General features: G+C 46.5%; 8 protein-coding genes across 8 annotated transcripts; 6 read left to right on the forward strand and 2 right to left on the reverse strand.

Annotated features, from left to right (window-relative positions):
* Positions 1-1488: 1488 nt before the first annotated feature.
* HD556DRAFT_1449637 (uncharacterized protein) lies at positions 1489-4784 on the forward strand (the record flags this gene model as incomplete). Its single annotated transcript, XM_041307627.1, has 9 exons — positions 1489-1737; positions 1789-1886; positions 2627-2777; positions 2827-3224; positions 3281-3409; positions 3463-3566; positions 3616-3803; positions 3852-4714; positions 4766-4784. 9 exons carry the CDS (start codon positions 1489-1491, stop codon positions 4782-4784), a joined length of 2199 nt encoding a protein of 732 aa, XP_041153982.1.
* A 2131-nt stretch (positions 4785-6915) lies between these two features.
* On the forward strand, positions 6916-7527 carry HD556DRAFT_1530991 (uncharacterized protein; the record flags this gene model as incomplete). The annotated part of the gene is made up of 3 exons (XM_041309479.1): positions 6916-7285; positions 7336-7378; positions 7444-7527. Exons 1-3 carry the CDS (start codon positions 7125-7127, stop codon positions 7525-7527), a joined length of 288 nt encoding a protein of 95 aa, XP_041153983.1. The 5' UTR covers positions 6916-7124.
* A 469-nt stretch (positions 7528-7996) lies between these two features.
* Positions 7997-8584, forward strand: HD556DRAFT_1530992 (uncharacterized protein). The gene is made up of 3 exons (XM_041309480.1): positions 7997-8063; positions 8115-8164; positions 8222-8584. The coding sequence occupies exons 1-3, from the start codon at positions 8025-8027 to the stop codon at positions 8328-8330; spliced, it is 198 nt and encodes a 65-aa protein (XP_041153984.1). The 5' UTR covers positions 7997-8024; the 3' UTR covers positions 8331-8584.
* Positions 8585-8837: 253 nt separating this feature from the next.
* On the reverse strand, positions 8838-11065 carry HD556DRAFT_1414754 (O-methyltransferase-domain-containing protein). The gene is made up of 11 exons (XM_041304292.1): positions 10980-11065; positions 10644-10898; positions 10577-10584; positions 10207-10526; positions 9979-10159; positions 9804-9925; positions 9569-9751; positions 9490-9514; positions 9400-9441; positions 9151-9351; positions 8838-9102 (listed from the first exon to the last, which is right to left on the reverse strand). Exons 2-11 carry the CDS (start codon positions 10828-10830, stop codon positions 8989-8991), a joined length of 1383 nt encoding a protein of 460 aa, XP_041153985.1. The 5' UTR covers positions 10831-10898; positions 10980-11065; the 3' UTR covers positions 8838-8988.
* Positions 11066-11532: 467 nt separating this feature from the next.
* Positions 11533-14824, reverse strand: HD556DRAFT_1248143 (uncharacterized protein; the record flags this gene model as incomplete). Its single annotated transcript, XM_041298750.1, has 5 exons — positions 11533-11915; positions 11968-13219; positions 13955-14296; positions 14348-14635; positions 14684-14824. Coding segments are annotated over 5 exons (2406 nt in total), but the record flags the coding sequence as incomplete, so codon positions are not given.
* Positions 14825-15636: 812 nt separating this feature from the next.
* On the forward strand, positions 15637-18397 carry HD556DRAFT_1313430 (uncharacterized protein; the record flags this gene model as incomplete). The annotated part of the gene is made up of 9 exons (XM_041300794.1): positions 15637-15753; positions 15808-16110; positions 16283-16378; positions 16536-16855; positions 16909-17084; positions 17134-17309; positions 17362-17671; positions 17721-17944; positions 17990-18397. The coding sequence occupies 9 exons, from the start codon at positions 15637-15639 to the stop codon at positions 18395-18397; spliced, it is 2130 nt and encodes a 709-aa protein (XP_041153987.1).
* A 2535-nt stretch (positions 18398-20932) lies between these two features.
* HD556DRAFT_1414781 (uncharacterized protein) lies at positions 20933-21382 on the forward strand (the record flags this gene model as incomplete). The annotated part of the gene is made up of 1 exon (XM_041304293.1): positions 20933-21382. A coding segment is annotated over one exon (244 nt), but the record flags the coding sequence as incomplete, so codon positions are not given.
* A 740-nt stretch (positions 21383-22122) lies between these two features.
* On the forward strand, positions 22123-23139 carry HD556DRAFT_1414788 (uncharacterized protein; the record flags this gene model as incomplete). Its single annotated transcript, XM_041304294.1, has 1 exon — positions 22123-23139. The coding sequence occupies one exon, from the start codon at positions 22123-22125 to the stop codon at positions 23137-23139; it is 1017 nt and encodes a 338-aa protein (XP_041153989.1).
* Positions 23140-23502: the final 363 nt, after the last annotated feature.

Here is a 23502-nt window from a genome sequence, read left to right on the forward strand (position 1 = left end):
CTATAAATCTCCAACCCAAGTAAATCTCCAACTCACAGTGAACTGGTAGAATATTCATGGGCCATCCTCGATTGTATAGAACTCCAGATGAACGTACTGAAGCTGCGCGTAGGTACAGACGAAAATACTATGAGAGGTGCGTGAATATTCACTTTGGTCTGAATTGTAGTAACAGGTCTCATATACTACTAGGAATAAGGAACGAATCATCGTTGCTAAGCAGAATTTGTGCAAGAAGCGCAACACAGCTGAGTGTGTATGAATTTATTCAATGAATGTATCTAGACCTCACTGATTTATGTCCTACTAAAGAATTGATATTGAAAATGTCGAGTCTAGGCACATTCAGCTGGCCAATGCTGCAGCTGTGTATGTTTTTGTTTCAAATGAATGTATTCAGACTTTACTGACTTTGAACAATCTGCTAAAGAATTGATATTGAAGATGTCAAGTCCAAACTCAGGACATTCATTCCGCTGGACAGACTCTGCGACAGATTGGCCAATAACTTTCTACATGACCGACAATCAGTTTTAGACACCCTATCGGAACAGCTTGAGACATTGGGCCACATTGAGGACTATCTGCATTCTACAGGCTCAGTTCATGGTGATCACATCGATGGCCTCAGATGCCGGTGTAAATTTATTGTTGCGGCTACTGAAGAACTATGGTGCTATGCTGCTGTGAGTGAGGTAGACGAGGACTTGATGTCAAAGTACAGCCATCGAGCTCTGTTATGCCAGACATTGTTGTAAAATTAGTTACGTAGTTCTAGTACATCATTATCACATGATAGGAACAGTTCATTATTTATGGGGCAAGCTTAAGATAAACCATTCCTACCAATTCCTACCAAAATTGATCCCTATCATCACCGTCCACTCAAGTGATCGTACGAGCCCCATGTTTCCTTCATATCGATCATAACTGACATGTCAGTAATATAGATAATGCCAGGGTGTCCCGCTTACCGTCATCGTGTATGGAGTGCACAAAATGACTTTCTCCAAGCCAACATGGATGAGTACTTCGAGCTTTTCAATGCTCGCGCCAGCCTGGAAGATTTCAACAATTTTTTCAATGACATCTTTTACCGGCGGTTCAGACTTTGGCCACCGGAACGAGCTCTATTCCCTCGCATGCCCACCAATTCACCATTGTCAGCGGACCAAGCACTTGCAGTAATGGAAGCTGTGCGGAGGACGAAGCAGGTAAGTACCACGCACTTCAATTCAATATTGTTTGCTGATTCGAAATCCAGTGGATTCTTCGATACTTTCGAGGTGGTTTGAGGCGCCGCAACACTTACTGGTGAATTTGATGGGAATCCCGTGTTGAGGTTCGGAATTGGTCAGCTTCGTTAATAGATATATTGGTGCACGTACTGTAATTGGTCGTAGTATGCAAATCCCTTGTCGAAGTCCTTAAAACAGTATGAGTGTAAGTCTGGAATGCCTTGAAACGTGCACCTTGGTCCAGACCAACATGTCCATGTCACAGACAACAGTTCTCTCGCTCGAGCAACATCAAATGCTCAAGTCATTTATACCTGCCTTTAAGATTGCAAAAAACGGGTCAGTAGATGAGCTAGAGACATTTTGGGATAGTGTCGAGTCCCAATTTTTCATGATGTGGCCGGAACGTGCAGTCCACTATCCAGAGATACTGCTGACTGAGGAGTTGAGTAGCTTGGAGCAGGCAATAGTCAATCGTGCGATCATACTCAGGCGTCGCGTATGTTTTCTCACCTTTCTGACTGAAGCATTCTAACTTCGTTTGTCGCAGCGTATACAATGGTTCATCCACATGAACTATTTGTTCAGAGAGTCATCTACACGTCCAACTACCCTGAAAAGTTATTTTGCGGTCAAAAAATACAAAAGGTGAGTTCGACCTCGTGATATTGTGTCGATCAAGATGTCGAGGCTAAAAAAATTGGTACATTAGAACATAGAGCTCGGGAGAGCACACGTAGAATTTAGTATTGATCTTCTCATGATACTGTGTCAAGACTCAAGATGTCGAGGCTAAGAAAACTGTAGTCAATGATCTCTTGAAGCACCCGACTTCAAAAGAAACACTTCAACTGACCTCATAAGTAACAATCTCTGACTTCAAAAGAAACGCTTCAACTGACCTCAAGCGTTAACGATCTCTTGAAGCACCTGACTTCAAAAGAAATGCTTCAACGTACCTCATACATTAATCGAGTTGAACAGCATCTTGAATTGTGTTGCACCGTGATTCTTGGAGAAACAGTCTAAAAAAATTGATACATTAGAACATAGAACTCATCAGCAAGCACAGGAGAGTGCACATACCATTTAGTATTAACTGGTTGTCCTATGGTAGAAATGTCTTGCTATCAAATAGGAAATAGTCAGAAGGACAGGACACCTGATTGGTAGATCAAAATTGAGAACTAAACGCGAAGATTCTCCTACCAGTTGCCTTACTCATCCACATTCCACATAGTCGTGTCGCGTCGCGTCATCTACTCATTTTGAAAAAGCGCGTTTTCCACCTTACAAAGCTAAAGGATGCCGCAGAAAAAGTGGACCGAAGACCAAGAGGAGTTCCTCATAAGTCACTTGCCACAGTATCGAACATGCACCGTGTCCAGGAAGTACGAGGATTTCTGGTCTGACATTAACATAAAATTCTTCGAGCATTGGCCTGAGCGGAATGCTCTCTTCGGTGACCTGCCAGACAATGAGGTACTTACACCAGAGCAAAACGAAGATCTAGCACAAGCTGTTGCAGAGACCAAAAAGGTAGGCGTCATGTACAAGTCGCATTAGAGATATACTGACTGTATTGTAGCAGTTAATCACCTGGTATAGATGGCAAACAAATCTGTCATGTCTGGGCCGTAGAAATGGTGTTAGGGGGGTGCTGAAGTTTGACACTGTGTTAGCCGGTGGTGTTGAGATGAAAGGTACCTGTGCTCCCCAAAAAATGGACATATACTCTAGCAAATTCTACGAAAAGAAGATCAAGCACGTAGCAGACAAGGCCATTCAAGAGCAGAACATTACCAAGCGAGGTCCAAAGTTGAATAAACGTCGCGATATTGTTCGCCAGATGTACATGGCAGAGAGCGAAGAAGTCAAAGCTAAGATCGAGAGGAAGTATTCTAAAGCAAAGGCGAAGTATGCAAAAACTCGCACAAATCTGCAAAAAAAGAAGGCACCCAAAGTCGATGAAGAAACTAAAACAAAGTGCGTACCAGTTATGTGTATCTACATTGTTCAAGTTCTTGATGTGAATAAACCAGGGCAATTTGCGAACTGGGACCCATGCTGGATCGTATTCTTCAATACCTCGGACATATCATGGGTGGTTGGAAGTTCACCATGTTGATGGGGGGGCACGATCCAAGTACCGGCAAAGTGTCTGTATTCAAGTAAGTGCCAACAGCAAACAATGACGGCACTCGCCAATATTAATATTATTAAGCTACCACATTGGGGAATTGGAGAGCAGCGCACAGTTTGACCAAGCATACAATAACTTTGATTCGATGCAGAGCACTTTCTTGAGCTTTGTCAAGGATGCCATTGGTATGTTTAAGAGACCTTGAATTACTTAGTACTCACTATGTTTGCATAGTGTTTGACTCAGCGTTCTCCCATGAGGCAGACAGTGTCGAAGATTTGGACGATAGTATTGACGAGGACGATAAAGATACTTCCTCAGACTCAGTGGCAGGTGATGATAGCGGGGTGCATGAAAGTTCCTGGGACCAAGGCTTGTATAGGATGGATGAACCGGATGATTCTCTCACTGGTATCACAATGGTATGTGATGCATTTAAAATGCAATGCGTACAGATCTGACTGCTGCAGGCCTCCTCTGACCATACTATTACATCACTCTTGAGCAGCAGTGATGCATTACCAGACACTGGTAATGCATTGGGTCATACATTACCAGGCACAGGTAATGCACCGGGTCATGCATCACCGGCACCTGTCAGTAATCCACTGCAGGTGTTTCAATATTCCCATCAAGTCCCATATGATAGTCTCTTGAATGCTGACCCGGCTGCTTTTGACCCGTACTCTTTCATCAATAATGCTCCCCCCGAGGTCATATTGGCCCTCAAAGCTTTGGACTTTTTGTCATCTGATGGCTTTACTTTTCCTGACCTTTCGCATTTGGACACAAACTACATTCCTATAACAGAAGTAACTCTTCCTGCGGTACCCTTTTCAAACACAAACATCACTCCTTCATTGACTCCCACGCCCACTCCTTTGTGGACTCCCATGCCAACTCCTTTGTGGACTCCCGCGCCCACTCCTTCATTGACTCTTGTGGCCACTCCTTCGTCAACTCCTGCACCCACTCCTTTGTTGAATCCTGTGTCCACTCCTTCGTTGACTCCTGCACCCACTCCTTCATTAAATCCCACGCCTGCTCCTTCATCGACTCCTGCACCCGCTCCTTCATCGACTCCTGCACCCAATCCTTCGTCAACTCCTGCACCCAATCCTTCACAACAACAACAGTCTCGGCGAGTTGGCGGTGGGAAGCGTAATCATGCCAAAATGGTTGACAGTAGTCAACCACCAGATGCTACTGCACCTGAGGGATCTCGTCTTCATCATCACCATGTTGCATTCAATCCACGAGAGCGAGACAATGCAATTGGTGACCCAATCCCACGCAATGACTGTAGGCACAGTGAAAATGGTGGATCCCACAAGTATGTATATGTTCCTTTTGCGTTTTGGATCATTGCTGATGATTCCCGCAGGAGGGCACAACGCTCGTGATTCAATGTAGTACATATTTCGTTAATCAATGTATTTTATATCTTGTACCTTGTGACTGTGATATAGTATTGCATGACATATTTACTTGTTTAATAAAATCTATTATTTTCTTGTCCTTTTCATGCATGAAGTGTTCGCAAATTGGACAACATAAGGCAATCACCTGCAGGACTTTAATAACATATAAGGATTGTACTAATCATCATGCGTGGACTTAGTGCATGAAAAAGCAAGACTGATGTCATAGATTACTGTTACTAATCACCGGCTCGAATTAGTAGTAGCCAGGTACTACGCGCACGTTTAGCAAAAGGCCTTCCAAAACAAATTAGTAGTAGCCAGGTGGTGTACTTTAATGTTTGAATAGCAAAAGGCCTGCCAAAAAAAAGCTAAGTGGCCGGGACAAACCAGATGCCACATAAAGAAGTGTAAAGGTAAGCAGGGCACATCAAAAGGATGCAAGGTACAATCAAATAGCTAGGCACGGTGTCCCTGAACGCATCCTAAAAGGGTAGTAGGAGGTAATGCATCATCTCAAATGTGATGCATCACCGATGCATCTGTAAGCACGCTGGCTTACCTGAGTTCTCATAATCAGTACATATACCATCGCTGATACTGAAAGCTAAGCTTTCAGTATTTCACCTTTTGGTGTAACGGTTATGCGTGGCGGCAGTCTGACCATGTTACAGCTAGTGCTGCCGAAGTCCGGTTCGGTCCAGTTCATGGCCCTATATTTGCGAACCCCGAACCTGACCATTGGTCAGGTTCGAGCAAGGAGGCTGAACCATGGACCGGACCCCTGTGAACGCGTTCGGAAGGGTTTGGTTCAAGTTCAGAACGCGTTCGAACCCTCGAACCCTTTATTTCAATTTGCAAAAAAATCAAAATTTTACAAGACAACAACGACAAATTTGTATGCTACGTACAGCTACTCCTCGTTCACAATGACCGTGAGGCTTTTCGATCGGGGAGTCTATGTAATGCGCTGTAATGGATAGGAAAGGGTGACCAGGAAAAGATGTCCACGAGTCGAACGTCATGGAAATTTTGCTGTCGACATGCTTGAGCTTCTCTTTCACGCGCTCGACTGCCAGCTTCACACGTTCGAGGATCTCATCATGCGTTTTTGTACGGTGGGGATGGTACCAACGAACACTCGTTTGGGTGCAGGGACACCCTGAGGAGGTTCTACAGCTGACCGTTTGGCTGAGGTACTGCTGGCAGTCAGAGTCTCGCGGATCTTCTCTGTGGGTTTGACCGCTCGACCAGAACGACGTACAAACGAATTGAGAGTGCCGTTGTGTGCAGGAGCAGGGGGAGGAACCATTGGAGAGTCGTCTTCGGCATCATTGTACCACGCTATCTCACTGGCGTCTTTCAACGAACCGTCAGCGCGACGTGCAGAGGACATAGCAGCAGGGGGCATAAATTTCAAACCTAGGTACCAAGTGAATTTATTTAAAACTAGATTTAAAACTGTTGCGCACCATGAAACACCAAAATGAGAACCCATGGCAGATAATCAGTATGGTGAATCACAACTGTAGGTATGTTCTGAAATAAATCACATCATAAGTTAATTGTGACAGACAGTAGACTTGTTGCGAACTCACTGGCGCATGAATGAGTTGCATTACTGAAGTAGCCGAGAGATTGCCTTGCAGGAGAAGTAGGAGAAGACGGTGAACAGAAGGGCAAGGATGATACTTAAATAGAAAGCCTCACCAAAAACATGAGGCTTCGACTTCGAAAATCGTAAGTCAAAGCCAGCGACATGATAGGTTCGAACCGGTCCGGATGCGTCCAGAACCGGTCCGGATTTATCGACAACACACCGAACCTCGAACCTACCAAGGGGTTCGGTCCAAGAGAAATTCTGGACCTGTGACCGAACCATGGGTCCGGTCCACAAAGGTTCGGGTTCGAACCTAGGTCCTGGACCGGACTGCGGCAGCACTAGTTACAGCATCACATTCTGCATTAGGATAGTGGGTAATGCATGCAGCCTCTAGCAATGCTGTTGCATGACAAAACTCTGCTAATTAGCCTGTTTCTGTGCATTAAAATGACATTATAGCCTGCCCTCTGGTCGTTCACCATGGTCCATAAGTAATTGGATTGGGAGGAGGTGGATCTACTACTTAATTCGGTCCGCCCATAATTATGTAATGTACTTTACGTCATGTTGTTGGTTTAACTTGTGAACCGATCAACTCAACTTTTGTTCATAGAGTAACATGTAACAGCCCGAGGCGAAAGCGAAAATCGTGAGGCCATCTGCCTACAAAATCCCTGCATGCATGCTATGGCCTTGCATTGCTCACTGCAACAAGCTCCATGATCTTCACTTCCCGCTTCACCATTCTTGCCCTGCTCACCCTCCTCGCTGGTGCCAACGCAGAATGCGCAGCGTGCCAAGAAGTGTTGTATGTCGACGGTGTATTGACCTACGGGCTGGTCAGGATCGAGAATTCCGACAACGGGTCCAAGAAGTGCATGTAAGTCACACTCACATCTTCATCGAGAAGGGTGACTGACGGTCCGGCAGCTACGTGGATAAGATGGACGACGTGATGACCTGCGAGTATGCGGTACGTGTTTTCTGGATGCTGAGCAGCTCATCGTTCTCATTTGACACGTTGGATGGTCACATCAGGATCACGGCATGTTACAGGATGGGGGTTCGGGGTGTCCGAAAGTGTCAAAGGAGGAGAACTATCCAGGATGTGATGTCGAATAGGCTCGACGAGAGGATCAACATTGGTCTGCAGAAAGTTGGGTATATCAATAGATTTCATCTGCGTCAAGAATTCTCTTCATACATGTTTCGCCTGGATCAGTTTGTGACAATCAATCGCCTCGATCATCTCGAGACAATGAGTGCTCCTCCAGGCCTGTCAGTCAGCGTCTCAAATTCAAACTTGCGCGAGTCCGTCCATTCACTATTTTTGGAAGAACGAATAGTGACAGAACAGAAACTAAAAGTGACACACGTGCATATCTCTGAGTTCACTCGTATGAGGTCCAGGGGGAGTTGAAGCACATGCGTAGCTTCTGGCATCAGGTAGCGTGACATTTCGAATATCTCCATCTTACTTATTCCATTTCTTTTCACCTCATAGCGGCAGATATCGTGCGCCACCATACCCTCACCAAGACACCCATGAACAATACCCGTGAAACTGCCCCCAAGTTACACATCACCACCACTTGACTAGCATCCCCAAAGGATCATAAATGAGGCTATGCGCAATGTATGACTTCGCCAGTCTAAATGTATGCCCATCGGGTGAGGTATAGCTGCCGTTTTTCACAACTATCGAACAGTACATCGCCGCAAGATATGCCGGCCATGGAATGCCACGCGCATTTGGATGGTAAGTCTTATATTACATTGTACAGCTAAATCAATCCATACATGACATGGTTTCCAGCGCCGAAGTCCTTGCGCAAATGATTCTGGCTGAGATTTCTGATAAAGAGTGGAAGGAGCCAGATTGGCTTCCACAGCGTTATCTGACATGGAATAGACGAGTCAAGTAAGATCTTACGGAGCATGCCGTTGGGAATATGGAAGGACTAGTTATCAAGGAACTCATTTTCGAGTGCGACAGCACCAACCTCTGTAAATGATGTCCAAGCAGCGAGGGATATCAGGTGTAGGGTTTTTACAATGATTGGAATTCTACCACGAATTGTAGGGTTGGGATTCGATCAGGACTTCGTGCAGCGGCTGCCAGTACTCAACACGTGGCTTCATTTCCCTTCTACTAGCTGCTTGTGACACTCCAGCAAGCGCCGGCGCCCTGTCTGCAGCCTGCTATCTTTTGGGTCTTATTTTCTTCCACAAACTCTGGTAAGCCCTGATGGCTCAGATACTTACTATGTGCATCTGCATGCAATGAAGGCGAGTCTGGTGGGGAAGCCGGCCATGAGTAGAAAGCACTCGAAGGTGTTATAGCACTGCTCTCTCAAGCTTACTCGTATAAGAATTTCAACGTTGTGAACTTGTCAGATTTCTAGAACCTGGTCTCCACGAAGAGCCAGTTTCTTCGACGATAAACGAACTTAATTGACTCCTTAGTGTATCATACAATCCGCGATGGGGGAAAGGAAGTCATATATCGTCGGTACCGGAAAGATACATCCGTTGTACAGGCAAATTGACATTACTCTGAGATCCAACATTCTCTCTTTGAGGTTACAATAACACACGTGAGTCAAGCGCACACTCGATAACGGAAGTGTGAGCTCGCAGCGGATAAACGTTCGTGATGCAAAGCCCGCACCCCTTGACAAGGCTCTCCCATTCACGCTATTCAATCTTCAGCAACGTATAGGTCAAACTTTGTGAGGCACGTACCAAAGACCTCTCGCAACCGTTCATCAAGCTCAGCATGTGCACCGAGAACGCGTTGACTAGTTTGGACGCTGAACCAAAGTGCGATGGAACACAATGGTCGGGACGCTTATCATCGCCATCCAGTAAGAATGATTTGGCACTCGTTGTAGCAGCTGAGTCTACGTTCGGGACAGCTACCATTTCGATGATGAGTATTTTGGACTGTGAAACATGTCAGATACACATCGATATGTTGATCTGGCTATTTGCCTTGGGGCCCAATGAACGAGCTACGTTGCCCAATATCGCCGCCTGAGGTAAAGTCAGCTGTGCCACTTAAGTAGGATGTACACTGCCCACCGCTTCTTTGTCAGGCCAATCGTGCCTTTGGTACGTAGGACTGGTGTGAACAAAATCAGCACTGAGGACCAGCACTCACAGTATATGACGCAGGATGAAACTATACTCGTTTCCGATCCGTGGTTGGGGCTGGAAAAGGTCGTGGGCTTCCGCCTTGAGTGTACCATTTTCTATATCACGAGGGCGGCGTTCTTTCATGATCGAACTTGTCAATGCGACAACATTCTCCATGTCTTGTACGATGGCTCGGAAGGAAGGATGCCTGCCATGATCGAGAATTCAGGAATGTTAGGAATATGACAGGTAAGACTTACGCGTCTAGGATGGCAGTGACTAAACCGCCCTCTCCCCCTCCACAATCAACGATGATGGGTGTTTCCAGTTGTTCCCATGGGTAGTCTGCCACAATACCCGGCGTAGACATGTCACCAAGGACCTATAACGCCAACGTTCTGGTAAGTGCTGTGTAACTCTTACAGACATACTGACTTGAAGATGATCCGCCAGTGGAACAAGGGCCTGCGGATTTTGCATGACCCAGGAGAATCGCTGCAAAGGAGTCCTGAATGCGACCTGGAAAGCGGTCTGCGCTGGAGAGCGCGAGAGTTTCCAATCCGATTCCGTCACCCAACGTGGCATAGCTCCGACTATTGACATGAACCCAGGCGTACTGCTTCACTTAGTTGATTTGTGGGTGCTCATACAGTGAATACGTACCAAAGGTTCAATCTCCGACCTGCATGACCTTCGACGAAAGTGCGCGAGCATCTGTTCAAAGCAAATGAAGAATCACGGGTCTCCCGCACCCAACCGTTGGCTGCACAGCAGCGTAGAATGGGAACGAGCTTTTGAGAATCAAGTCCAAATTTCGAGGCCAATTCAGTAACTGGGATGCCTTCTGAGGGATTTGACAGGTCAGACAGGTAGTCGATGATATTGGTCTTGATGAGGATATCAATGGAGGCAGCGCCATACGCTGAGTACTTCTCATCCATGCGCTTATCTAAAGGCGACTGGATAAGGTTCTTTAGTTCTCCCTAGAAAAGGCACTCAGATGAATAAAAGGCAGGGCTCGGTAATAACCAACCAGGCATGCTAGGGGATATTTTATGAAGGTTAGGTATCGCTGAGTGTAAAGCATAATGGTTTAATACCTAGAGACAGGCGGCGGGCATCAAACAACGCCGTGCTGGGTAGGTAAGTCGTTGGGTCATCCAACGGGTGTTCTACTGAGCTGTGTTGACTCAGGGGAAGAAGCTGAGAATTGTCCATCTCTTTCCGGAGGGCGTCGAGTGAGAAGTTTAAACATGCTTGGAGACGATCAAGCTCTGCATGGGCCATAGTATGCTATCGGTTGTAGGGCAAGAAGCGCCGTCAGAGAACCGGTGAGAAGAAGATATTGTGATGTACTATCGAATACATCGGAATATAAAGGAATATATGACCATGTAAATGTGCCACAATCAGCATAATCGCCAGCAAGAACTCACCGGTACACTGATGCGGCCACCGCCATTATACGTTCCCTTGGCTACGAGTGATTAATCCACAGTAATGTTGTTGACAAAAGTCTGCCGGTTTGACGTGGCGGAAGAAATGCCCAATCTGCCCTGCTGAAGCAAGCATGTGCTTTTGATAGGAAAGGCTGGTGGGAAATCCGTCGTGTCTATTGATGCTGCATCAGCAAGAGACCCATAATTTTCGCTTGTCAAAAAGAAGTTTGATGCTTACGGTGAGCTTACGGCGCTAGTGATGGAGCAACGCGATTGGTGGAACAAAGTTATCCATAGTAAAATGTAAATCTAATAATGCGGTAGCGTCATAATTGTTAAATGGTTCGAAATAATGGTATTATATTGAGTTTATTGTTTAGAGCCACTAGTCTAGGATTTGGAATGCGAATACTCATTCCGAACCCTAGACTAGGGCCATTTATAATCAGCGATGACGACTGTTGTAAAATTTTATAATGATTGTGCATGGATTTAAGATCATCGTCTCCGTCGTCACTACTAGTAGTAGTATGAGCTACTGATACTGGGTCTATGCGAACTCTGTGCTAAATGTATGATAGCTTTCCTTATCTGCGAAACTGTTGAGAAAAAACCGGTCATAGCTCTCCAAACTAGTGGCTGAAGAAATCCTCTCGTCTACCTTGTTACCATATTCTGGTATCAATTCGACGGCGTGTGTTACATCTGTCAACGACACGACACCACCACACCTACAACGTCTGCCACGTTGGTCTATCATGTACGTGCGCTCCACTGTCCACATCGCAAGTTCAGGACGGTCACTGGGATTAGCGACGAAGTGGAAGAATTGGACGTAGAGGAGTGGACTTGAAAGGTACATTGGTAACACCAAGTCAGAAGCCCGTGGAATCTTTGGCTGAAAGATGAGTCGAACTTGTGCAACACGACTGGCTGAAGATGATCTCAAATTAGATCTGGAACACGAGTGCAAGAATACACTTACTGCTTTGGCCGTCATCGCCCGTGACATTGATTAGGACAGTATCGCAGTTTCCGAGGGGGAATGCATCACTTGGCGGGTATGCTTGTATCACTCTGCTTGGCATAATGACTCGTGGCTGGAAAGCAGAGTGAAGCTGTAGTCGAAATTTATTCCATGTGCAAAAGCGTCCGTATCCATGGTCCCAGCGGGTATGCTCGCCAGTGGAGAGGGATAATTGATTGATAAACTGAGAGAGCGCATGATTGAAATCAACAAGTGAGTATTTAGCTTCAATAGCGATGGGCGTCAGAGCATTAAAATCCGGCGTCGAGGTCAGATGGAAGGCAGTGAGAGCGTCTCCAGAAAGAATGCCCTTAAGAAAATGATTCCGAACTGGCCGAGGTCCATGAACAGAATGCGTTTCATCAGGGAGAACACGAGAAATCCAGGAAAGCGCTGGATTAACGGTCGTCACTTCTTCATCTTCGATGCGTATGGCATTGACAAGTGACGCGCCACGAGAATAGAATAACGCATACAGGTTGAATAATTCCATCGACTCCTGGCGGTTGAGGATCCGTACGCACTGCTCTGTAAAATCAGTAGATCGCCGGTTTGTGCGCTCAAAGAGATGTTTGCAGTGTGTAATGAGTAAGCGCTCTGTCATATCAGCTGAAAACTGCATCAACGTGCCCAGTTTCTCGACCATGCCTCTGAAGCTTTGCAATAGCTCGAGTTTCGGGATAAAAAAATCGTCTTTAACACCTTTCTTTCCCCTCCTCGCCTCAGCGTCAACGATAGCATCCTTGAATGAGTGAAAATCCGAAAGTGCTTGCGCCATCAACTGCAGGGAATCAGGAGAATGAACCGGATCTTGAGAAAGGTAGATGAACTCTATGAGGGCACAGATGGAACGAATGAACCTGGGTGGAGCAGCGCCTGCAATCGAAGCAACAATGGTGCGTTGAATATCTCGGTGCTCGCGCCCTGTCATTTGGTTGACATGGGTGACACCTTTGGTGAAGTGACGAGTTCCCACCCGCTTATGCTGAACCATGAAGCGAGCATTGAGCTCAGGTTTCCCTACCGTCTCCTTGATCCAATTGAGCGGATGGTCCGCAAAAAACTTGATACAGGTATGCAAAACTTCACCGGTGAGAAAGACAGATGGGCATGCAAACGTCCAATCACGCCAATATGGCATGTGAACTCCAGACAGATGCACCGCTTTTGCTGCCTTCTGGAATTTATCAAGATCCCAAGGATCGACCTCCTTGGAGATCTCATAGACGAGTTGCAGTGTGTGTTGTCCAGTGCGAGGAGGGTAGAGAACTCCGTCACCAAAATTTGCTTGTGTCGCCATAGTTATGGGAGAGGCACTTTTACTAGGGATCAGCAGGGGTATGGGTAACCCCTGGGGGTCAGGGGTAAGGGTACTTGAGGGTAGGGGTATGGGTTTGGATTTGGAGACCCCTGTACCCCTGGACAATTGGTAGTACCCCTGGGCCTAGGCATAATACATCCCCAAATTGATTACCATAGGAGTGATTGATAAGTATAAAATTTTGAAGTTCTCAACAATATAATGGTTATTGGGCTTATTGTGATCTTATATTGTGAGTTAGCTCTTATTTGAGTATGATATAAGTAAAATACAATCAAAGGAAACATTTAAGTTATTTTAGATGGTTCATAATGTATAAGATTTACTTGCCCATGGTTTGAGTCTCATCTACACACTTGGCTAGGACTCAAGAAGCATAAATTAAAGTCAGCCTACTATATCTTCTAGCCTAGATGGTGATAATACCCCTGTACCCTTGTGATACCCTTGTACCCTTATAATACCCCTGGGTTACCCCTGACCCTTGGTCTGAGGGGTAAGACCCTCCAGGGGTAGGGGTGTGGGTTGGGCTTATGATACCCAGGGGTTTACCCCTGCTGATCCCTAACTTTTACTGACTGTAGCGATCATGGTAGCCTCTGGAAGGTCACATACGTGAGAGACAAGTGGTGTAAAGACATAATGGATGTATCGGGAAGGATCGGGCATAAAACAACCATCCTTTGCTGCGACCTTGAGGTTGGCGCAGACGAGATCGACACATCTATGCCACAGGCGTGCCTGCAGAATGCCCTGATAATCAGGATGCACATGAAATTTAGCGATGGGCATGTAAGCAATACAGCGCCAAGCTCGTAGTGTAGCCTTGGAGCGAACTTCCAAATCGAGGTTACCAATCGTAATGAAAAGTGGGTGCATCTCAAGCCCTCCAGTGGTGCGCGTCACAGGTGTTTTATCTGATCCCAAGATTATCGGTACTTGTGTAGCACCTACTGGGAGATGGTCCTAAGAATACAAAGTCAATATTTGAACAGTAGACTAACAGATAGAATTGACCTGAATTTTCCATGCCATGTCAGCGCTCATATAATCCCCATATTCACGCTGACCCCCAGTATTAACAACATGCGGTTGAAAAGTGATATGGTTAGCAAAAACAGGATCACTGAAGAGCTGTTTGACGACTTTGAGAGCATCACGCCAGATGAGTTGCAAGGGATAAGTCGTCTTGTAGCCTGTGAACTCCATGGTCGAGACTTTCCATGGTACAAAAGAGGGGAGCGCATCAATCCAATCAAGAAGTTGATCTTTTGAGGTGAAAGATGGTCTTGGGCGGGTGTGAAACTGTAAACGTAGAGTCAGACCTGTTAAATAGGGCTCCGAGTCTCCTACCCATTTCAACTTCAAAAACTTGTCGATCTGAGTTTGAGTCAGGTTTTCAACTAGAAACCTTGCTAATTCCCACTCTCCTTCATCGTGGAAAGGATAATAGGTATTTATTTTCCTCCGGTAATCATATTGATCTTCTTGCAACCTGTCGAATAGGTTTTTGCCCACACCAAAGACATACCCGGATCGAGGATGATAAGAGCCAGTAGTGGACGATGTAGATGAACGAGAACCTCGCAATCCGGGTGGAATTGGGAATTGTTGCGGGCGTGATTCACGTGGCCAGCAGGTAGACTGAGAATCGAGATGCAGAATAACTGCCTCGATGGAAAGGAACTCCTCATTGCAGTTGGGACACAGCCTGGTATACGTCAGTCTATGTAATGTAATAATAGTGATAAAAGATACTCACATCCGCTAAATAGCCAAGTCTTGACTAGGCCCTTCCTTGTGAGCTTTGCTGACGAGTTGCTGGCAGTAACTATGTCTTTGAGACTCCGCAGACTGTGCATTCACAGGGTATCGTGCTGATATCAGCCTATAGTATTGGCAGGTTTCGTCTATATATCAGTGAGTTCCTTCTATTGTCAAGTTCAAAGTGCGTACAGATGTCTTCTCCATCTCACTCTCAGCCCAGTAGTCCTTCCCGAGTCTCATCTCCTCCTCCTCCTCCTCCCAGAAGTTCTCCCAGCCCCCCAAGTCCATCAAATAGCCCTCCATCTTCTCCTCTGTCCAGTGGACATGCTACCACTCCTGAAACGTCTCTTTTTTATTCTAGCTCCAAGTCAGGGAGCTCTCCTAACACTATGAATTCTGACTTATGTACTTCACCGCTAAGCACAAGGCCAGAAAGGACACCTGGGAGTCCTGCCAAAGAGACGGATAGCATATTTTTTGATCCGTCTAGGCCTCTGAACCCTGAACGTGCTGCTCGACAGCGGTTCATACAAGACAGAATGAAGAGGAAGCAGCATCCATATTCTGTATATTCAGCTCCAATCGAGGTTCGTTATGCAGCTCGTGTCATGGGACGCGACCGCGATCCATATGTATCATTCGAAACACTTCTCCAGGTACAATACATTTCTTCTACCTAATTACGAAGACTGATTTTTATATTGAAAAAGCACTTTGGACTTTTAGAAAATGGCCTCGCGCAACTACGTTCCTCGACCTTATACAAAGGGTACAAAGCCAAGCTTGCTGCTCATGAGACTGCCCGCCAGCGCCTGGTGGTGACCGCGTGGGAAATTGAGGAGTCAGAGTGCTTCACTGCATTCCTTGATGCCCTGCATGATGAGAACAAAGAACGACTTGGATTTGCGGATAGGGAGTTGCAGAGTTTTAGGAGCATTTTTTCTGACCGTGGCTGCAAGGAGGTTGAGGACGATAAAGATTATCTTCAAGCCATCTATGAAGATGAATGCGAAGTCCTTCGTGTTACCTCAGCCCAAGCTGAACAGATTTCAAAGATCTTGGGTTCACGAACCAAAGATGCGTTTTTGCAATCCGGACCTACGGACTCGTGATCCCGGCTCCCTAGCCTTGAGATCCACAACAGCGATGATGATGAGATCGTTCTGGATGATTCTTTGGACTCAGATTCCGATGAAGAAGAGTGTCTCGGGGCACCAGTGGGGGGCGAGGCGCCCCATGATGCGAACTAGATCGGTGGCTATTCAGGCCCTTCCAATTGTGGTATGTGACACGAATTTTGTATTCACTGCGTACGACACTGATCAATCGATAAGAGGACATGTAATAATACACGCTGCTTGTGCCAATGTTTCATTATGATGGCGACCCCCTCCAGATTGTATTGGTTTGTCATCGCGCATGCTTTACTTTTACATAGTACCCCTTCATCTCACCCTTCTTCAGCGTCTTATCATTGCTTCTTGATGACATATCTCTTGTTCAAGTATGGTTTGTAGTAGAATATTATGCGGATATTTATCTGTACCCTCCACCCTTACTGCACCCTCAATTACCCCAGTCCTGCCAGCGCATGCCTGCGAAACGAGCCAGAGGTAAAACTACGATATCAAAACCCACTCGCGGGTCCGGTCTGAACCCTTCCCACGTCCCAGCGGACAGTCAAATGCACCTCAGCGACGAACAACCCCATGAGCCGATGCCCAATGCTTTCAATCCGCATGAAGGGCTCAATTCATAGTGCGTATTTCTCTCTCTCAACGTTCATCAAACGCTTACGCCGGTCCATCTAGCGCACAGGCTGGTTATGCGCCCTTCACCCCTGCTCACGACGTCATCGACACTCACGCTGGACCATCAAACGCTTACGCCGGTCCATCAAGCGCGCAGGCTGGTTATGCGCCCTTCACCCCTGCTCACGACGTCATCGACACTTACGCTGGACCATCAAACACTTATGAAGACTATGGTGAGTTCGCTCGATCATCAATATGACATTGCGGCTAATGAATCATAAGACTTGTATAGTTCGAGGCACCTCAACAATCTGTCCCACTTCAACAGTATGCAGGCACCTAATCCGCACCATATACAACTTCCGCAATCGTTTGACGACGAGGATGAGCCGACGGAGCCTCAACGTCGTCCTCTCCCCATCACGACGGGTGAAATATCACAATCGCATGTCATACATGTAAGTAGCTTTAATTATCTTTCGCATATTTCACTGAAAGTCTGTGGTATAGACAGCAGGACCCGCTCGCTCATCTAACACGCGACGACGTACCCGAAAGCTACCTGCAACGCCGTACATTGCTCATGAGACCGTTGTCTCCGCGACAATGCAGGCAGCTGCAGGCCTTGCAGAAGCACCGGACAGCAACCGCCGTTTCCAGCTTACAGGACCAATGCGCGAGCAGATCTTCAATTGCTCGAAGGAACTTGTGGTAGGTATCGTGTTTATGGAAGACGCGATGGCTTCATCTCCTGCCGACAAAGAACGAATCGTTAAGTCTGTGATTCGAAACGCGATGCCTAAGATTCCCGGCCTTCGTGGTATGTCAACTCAAAGTTTGTCATTGTTTTCTAACTAATCGACTAATAGGAACCCCCCGCTGGGACAACCAAAAGAAGGATCTCACAAAGATCTGGCGCGCGGTACTCATTATGCGCACGGAGCTCACAACGCTTACTCGAGAAGGCGTTGTACTCGCCTACAAACTCTTTCCTCCGCAGGGTAGCTTGATTTCCCCCGAAGCCTTTCGTATTGAGCGTGTGAGACATCTCATTCAAGAGAACAAATTTATGCACGAATATTCGTTCAATGCGGTACGTTTTTTTTTCACTTCAAATCGCACGCTAACTCGTCAACAGGATGGGACGCTAAAGATCCATTCAAAATTCAAAAATCCGTTCATCCTACACCTAGTCACGAGATTGGTATGGAACATGCGCTTCCGACTGGACACTTTACTCATCTCGCCATGCAGGGAGTTACACTACGTGATGGGGGCAGCCGGCACATTCACAAAATGTATACTGTTGGAACAGGGACACGCGACACTTACTGCATCTAAGGTATCATCGGACTCAAATTCTTCTACCTTTCAGATGCTCTGCTCGGACATGGACAGTCTTACGGACGAGGAGAAAGCTGAGTTGGACGGGTGGAAAGACCATATGGTCATTTGCGGGATTTCGCAACAGCGCGTCGGGAATGAGCTGTCAGATTTCGACTTGAGCCCCGCAGACTTAGAGCGTGACTCGGACGCCGATGCGTGACATGTATATTATAAATCACGATACCTGTATATATCTTTCTCATATATGTATACCTCGTAAATGCGACTCTTTTTGCCTTGCAAAATTAATTATATTCGACTATCTCACTTACTTAAGCACATCCGGTTGAACTCTGCCTCAATTAAACTAAGACAAGTATTTACGAACACTGTCCTGAGCTACGCCTAATGCGGCTTGTTCAGAACAGGTTTTGAAACTTGTATCGACTGACTCGAGTTTTTTTAGATGTGGCACCATCAAAGACCGGCGATTAATGCCGTTACACAAACGCCGGATGGACACGCTCGATGCGTCTATAGATTACCCTGACGAATGTTTAAACTTTTTCCTGCATGTGGCCAGGACCCAGGTCTAGTTCTGAATCATGGTTCGAACCCGGAATCCGGGAATCCAGTTCAAAGTTTGGGCAATGGGGGGAAACCAAATCCTTGAACCTAGTCCGAACTTGTCCGAACCCATTCGAATTATTTCATTAGACGGCAGGTCGACAAGACTGAGAACGAGATGCAGCATAAATATTGCATTGGGGATGTCGTATGAAATATGTACTTAATATTTAGGTAAGCGGATGTAAAATTTCAAATGTTAGATCAGGCTTGCACGACAAGAGAATTTAGAAATATAAAGTATCAGTGAACATTTCGTTACTGTCTGCCGGCGCCCCTGTGCACGTGGGCACCCGGCAGCCTGCTATCTTTCTGATCTTATTTTCTTCCACAAACTCCGGTAAGCTCTAATGGCTCAGATACTTACTATGTGCATTTCCATGCAATGAAGGCAAGTCTGGCGGCGAAGCTGGCCATGACTCGTAGAAAGCACCCGAAGGTGTTATAGCACTGCTCTTTCAAGCTTACTCGTGTAGGAATTCCACCGTTGTGAACTTGTCAAGTTTCTAGAACCTGGTCTCCATGAAGAGCCAGTCTGTGGAACCGCGCATTCATTGCTCGTACCTTACTGGGTAGCTCGACTCCGGAGTGAAATATCAGGATGGTGCAGCTTGACAAAGGCGTCTGGTCTGACATGAAGGAAGATAACTGTCTCATAGCTTCGCTTTCCCAGTTGCGAGTCATTTCTTGGTACAACAGTAAATATTTTCCCTTATCCAAAGTTCATTGTTTAACCCTGCACAGAACCTTCACCGACCCAACAACAAACTATGTATTGTGCTGTCAGTCATGGCATCATGAATTAGAAGACAGGGATATGACTCACTGTTGCGACATATCAGTAACTCTGGCTGCAACTACTCTTCAGAGGTGTACTGACAGGTTCCCTATGAGTATTACAAAGGGTGAGCCATGATGCCGAATGAAACAAACGATCCATACTCACCCCCCTACAAGTATAAAAGTTACCGCAGCAATCCGTGGTGACTTTGCAAGCCTGGCCTAGGTTGCTGCATGCATTACCACTAACAGGCAAAGATACTGTCAAAGCAACAATAACAGCGAGGGCGGAGAAATGCATTTCTGATACGCGATCTGATCTCGAATGATGACTTTGAGGTGAGTAGACATAGTGAGATGCAGGCTGGCCTTTATATCCTACGCATACCAGGAACGTGACCTTGGTAGTCCTTAGATCAAATTGGCAAAATAGTGATGCCTGGCGAATGGTAGGGCGTCGCGATGTGAGCCTATTCATGACCTCATAGTGCTCCAGAGTCATCGGATAAACGATTCAGAATTTAATAACACACAACATTAAATGCATCTTAAGTGGCGAAGATGCATAATATGACTGCGTTGTACACAAGGCCAATGGAAGAGTGAGTCCACGTGTTGATCACAGTTGAAATACGAATACTGTCAACCGCCGCGGGTGGCGGCCAATGCAGAAGACACCTCGGGAGATCCAGCCCTCCGTGGAAAGAGTACTTGCCTTGCATACTGTATTACAGCTCAGAGCTGTTTTCCTTGCAGGTCGAAAGAGCACTGGACCCACATTATTTAGGATGAAGGAAGCCGCGATAGGCATGGGGTCCCAGAATGTTGCTTGGCCATTGCGGCATAGTTGTGTATTTCAAAATCAAACACATGGTGTTGAGCTCCTCTAAGCCGCACAAAAGTATACCACTGTGCCGGCCGTCGTCCTCTGAGTTGTGTTAGAACTGAGCTAGATACTGGAATGAAGGTCCAAGATGTACGATTCAACAGCCAATCTTGCAGGATCCTCATCATAAGCAAATCATAAGTGCAAAGTGACTGACCCGGATTTGTTTAAGCTCGCCTTTCACACGTGCACAAGTGGATCGATGATTCGGTGCCATGTTGAGACCCCGTTTATACCATATTTGTCCTTCGCCACACTATGAGGGCCAGGTGAAATTGACGCGGCCCTGCCGCAGTCGTGACGCGCCTATGACACGGCACTGTAACAAATTCAGTAAGCATTCTTTCGTTTTGTCTCCTCTGGCCTAGAGAAGAAGCCCTTATTATCACACTTTTGTAAATCGTATCATGGCCTTTGTGAGTGCTTTGAAAATACGGAGTACACTTGTTATAACCCATGATAAGCTATCCTACCAACAGCTTCGTGGCTGACATCGACCTCGAGTGTCTGACCGCACTAGAAGCAAGGATATTCGAGGATTCCGAAGAAGCAGGACCTGCAGGCAACCAGCAGTGGGGTTTGGATGCTGGCCAACATCACAGGCGATGGAATGTGTATCTCGGAATTCCTGCTGAATGGGTTTCTGGAAGAGATTATAGCGAGAGTGAACTTGAAGTGAGGAAGACATTACCTGCTCCATTCAATAGATATCTAACTTATGTGATTGACAGCACGGCTCCTTATTCAGTGATAACTCTGATGCTACATCTTTGGAGTCTGCAGACGAGCTATCCGAAGGTTCCTTCTCTGCCGGCTGAAGAATGTCCGCCCGTTAAACGTCGATGTCACGGTGCTCCACAGGCTCGAAGGGTCCAGAAAGGGAGGAAAAGAAAATAGTCACTGGTTTATGTATGCATAGTTGTACATGGCCCTATGGCAAATAAAATAACACAGGAATGGTGGTGAACTCATCCAACTTGATCTGGAAGTTGAATGTAGAATATAGGATTAATGGCGCCGCGTCAAGCTTTCGAAATCTCAAGGCTCGTCGGTGCCGCGTTACATGCGCGTCACGCCGCGTTACGGCCGCGTCACGACCGCGGCAGGCGGTGGGCATTGGGCAGGACCGTGTCTACGCACACTATGATACTCGTAAGCTGCGAGCACCGAAACCAGCACAACTCATCCAGGCCCCGAATCCGGGTTTCCACTGAACATCTACACCCGCGCCAGCAAGCAACATGCGTACCAACTCAAAAGAAAACGTCAATCTCTCGCCGGCCTCGGAGATTATTAGTGCACTGCATATCATCGTAAGTGCTGAAGTTTCAAACAGTGCAAACAATAACCATTCGTTTTAGCTACGTTCGCAAGCAGTGGTTTGTCTATGTAGATGTACAGTATCTGATGTGTTATTGACCATTTACCAGATGCCAGACGTTGGAACACCTTATTCCCAAACCACTTCCCCCAATTCCAACCACTGCGCAGTCGAGTTTAAAGACCAAAGCATTCGTGCCATTATCACCCACCGCCAGCAGCAGCTAGATGCAACTTTGCACGACATCTCAAGTTTGGAAACAGTTATCGACAAAGTCAACAATCTTCACCGACAACTAGCTGAACAGAAGGAAAAGCTCATATCGTCCATCATGTTGCACAAGCGACTCATATCACCTATTTGGCACTTGCCGACTGAAGTCTTATCCCATATTTTCGTTCACTGTCTCCCAGAAGACAAGTACTTGTCGCCTGCATCGAAGCTGGCCCCCGTTCTGTTGACCAGAATATGTCGACGATGGAGGGAGATTGCTGTGGGTACGCCTAGTTTGTGGGACAGGCTAGGTGTGCCATACGACCTCAGAAGAAAGCGGGAACTTCCCTTTTGCCTTGACATATGGCTCAAGCGCTCACGAGGACGTCTGCTCTCATTGGCGCTCACCTGTTGCTTTAGCTCGATCACGATCGAGCTACGACGCCTCCTCCAACCTTACATACATCGAATCTCATCATTCTCTATCTGTTGTCGCGTGATTTCTGACAAATTTGACCCCTTATTGGAAGGCCTCACCGCACTCCAGGAGCTAATAGTCAATAGGCCGCTTACTGAACAATGTTTCTCACTACTGCCACCCACTCTGCGCAGTTTCAGGGTCACATCACCATATTCTGAGCTCGAGTTCTTTCCTTCGTGTGAGCCCGTATGGGCTAACCTGACAAATGTCGAGATCCCTATACATCGCCCGGATACGATCCTCCGCTTGCTGCAGCTATGTCCCAACCTCTGCTCCTTAACGATCCGCCCAAGATTCGATAGAACTGAAATCTTTCAACCACTCGTGCATATCCGAATTCAATCCCTGCACATCATCGTCGACATCATTCAACACCCACATCATCTACTCAGCGATATTGAATACTCAACCCCAAACCCTTTACCTGGCCTTCTCAATGCTCTCTCACTCCCGAGTTTACGCAGAATTGAAATTCACGGTGTGCCATGGCCTCATCAGGAGTTCAAGTCATTCCTGACACGATCAAATTGTCCCCTGGAGACGGTGATTTTGGGCACTGAAGCGATGATGAGACGCAAGCAGCGAGCGGAGTGCATTGCTCTTATTCCTTCTCTTGAAGTTCAAGTTGTAGTATCACAATCTGAAGAGTCTTGATCGAAATACTTTACACAAGGTTTTGTTCTTACCTACTGTTTCAATTGAATATGATCTCAAATTTCATCGGATATTTATTTCTTCGCAGTTTCATAGAATTATCACACTATGCTTCTCATCACGATAACACCTTTTCCTATAGCTGCTGTTTGTTCAGCCTCGAGGCCTCACGCGCACGTTCCGAACAGTACTCTATCCGAAGAGCACATCGTAGGCCTGCCATGTGTTCCGAATCTAGGGACCGGATGGCTGTGCATCGTACAGTTTGATTCAAACCTACTTCTGCCTCTTCCAAGGTCCGTCCAGCCTCTACGACATTCCTAGTCGAGGTGCCAGTTTTGGCCCTTTAGTGCGTACATACTA

The sequence above is a fragment of the Suillus plorans genome (genome assembly GCF_016647745.1).
Source record: "Suillus plorans strain S12 chromosome Unknown HD556scaffold_91, whole genome shotgun sequence".
In the NCBI taxonomy this organism is placed as follows: Eukaryota; Fungi; Basidiomycota; class Agaricomycetes; order Boletales; family Suillaceae; genus Suillus; species Suillus plorans.

Coding starts and splice junctions, on each gene's coding strand:
- HD556DRAFT_1530992 (XM_041309480.1), top strand. CDS start 8,025: ATGAGGCTATGCGCAATGTATGACTTCGCCAGTCTAAAT. Junction 8,064..8,114: donor ATGACTTCGCCAGTCTAAAT/GTATGCCCATCG, acceptor ACTATCGAACAG/TACATCGCCGCAAGATATGC. Junction 8,165..8,221: donor ATGCCACGCGCATTTGGATG/GTAAGTCTTATA, acceptor CATGGTTTCCAG/CGCCGAAGTCCTTGCGCAAA.
- HD556DRAFT_1414754 (XM_041304292.1), bottom strand. CDS start 10,830: ATGGCCCATGCAGAGCTTGATCGTCTCCAAGCATGTTTAAACTTCTCA. Junction 9,515..9,568: donor TTCATCCTGCGTCATATACT/GTGAGTGCTGGT, acceptor TACGTACCAAAG/GCACGATTGGCCTGACAAAG. Junction 9,103..9,150: donor ACGGTTGCGAGAGGTCTTTG/GTACGTGCCTCA, acceptor AAGATTGAATAG/CGTGAATGGGAGAGCCTTGT.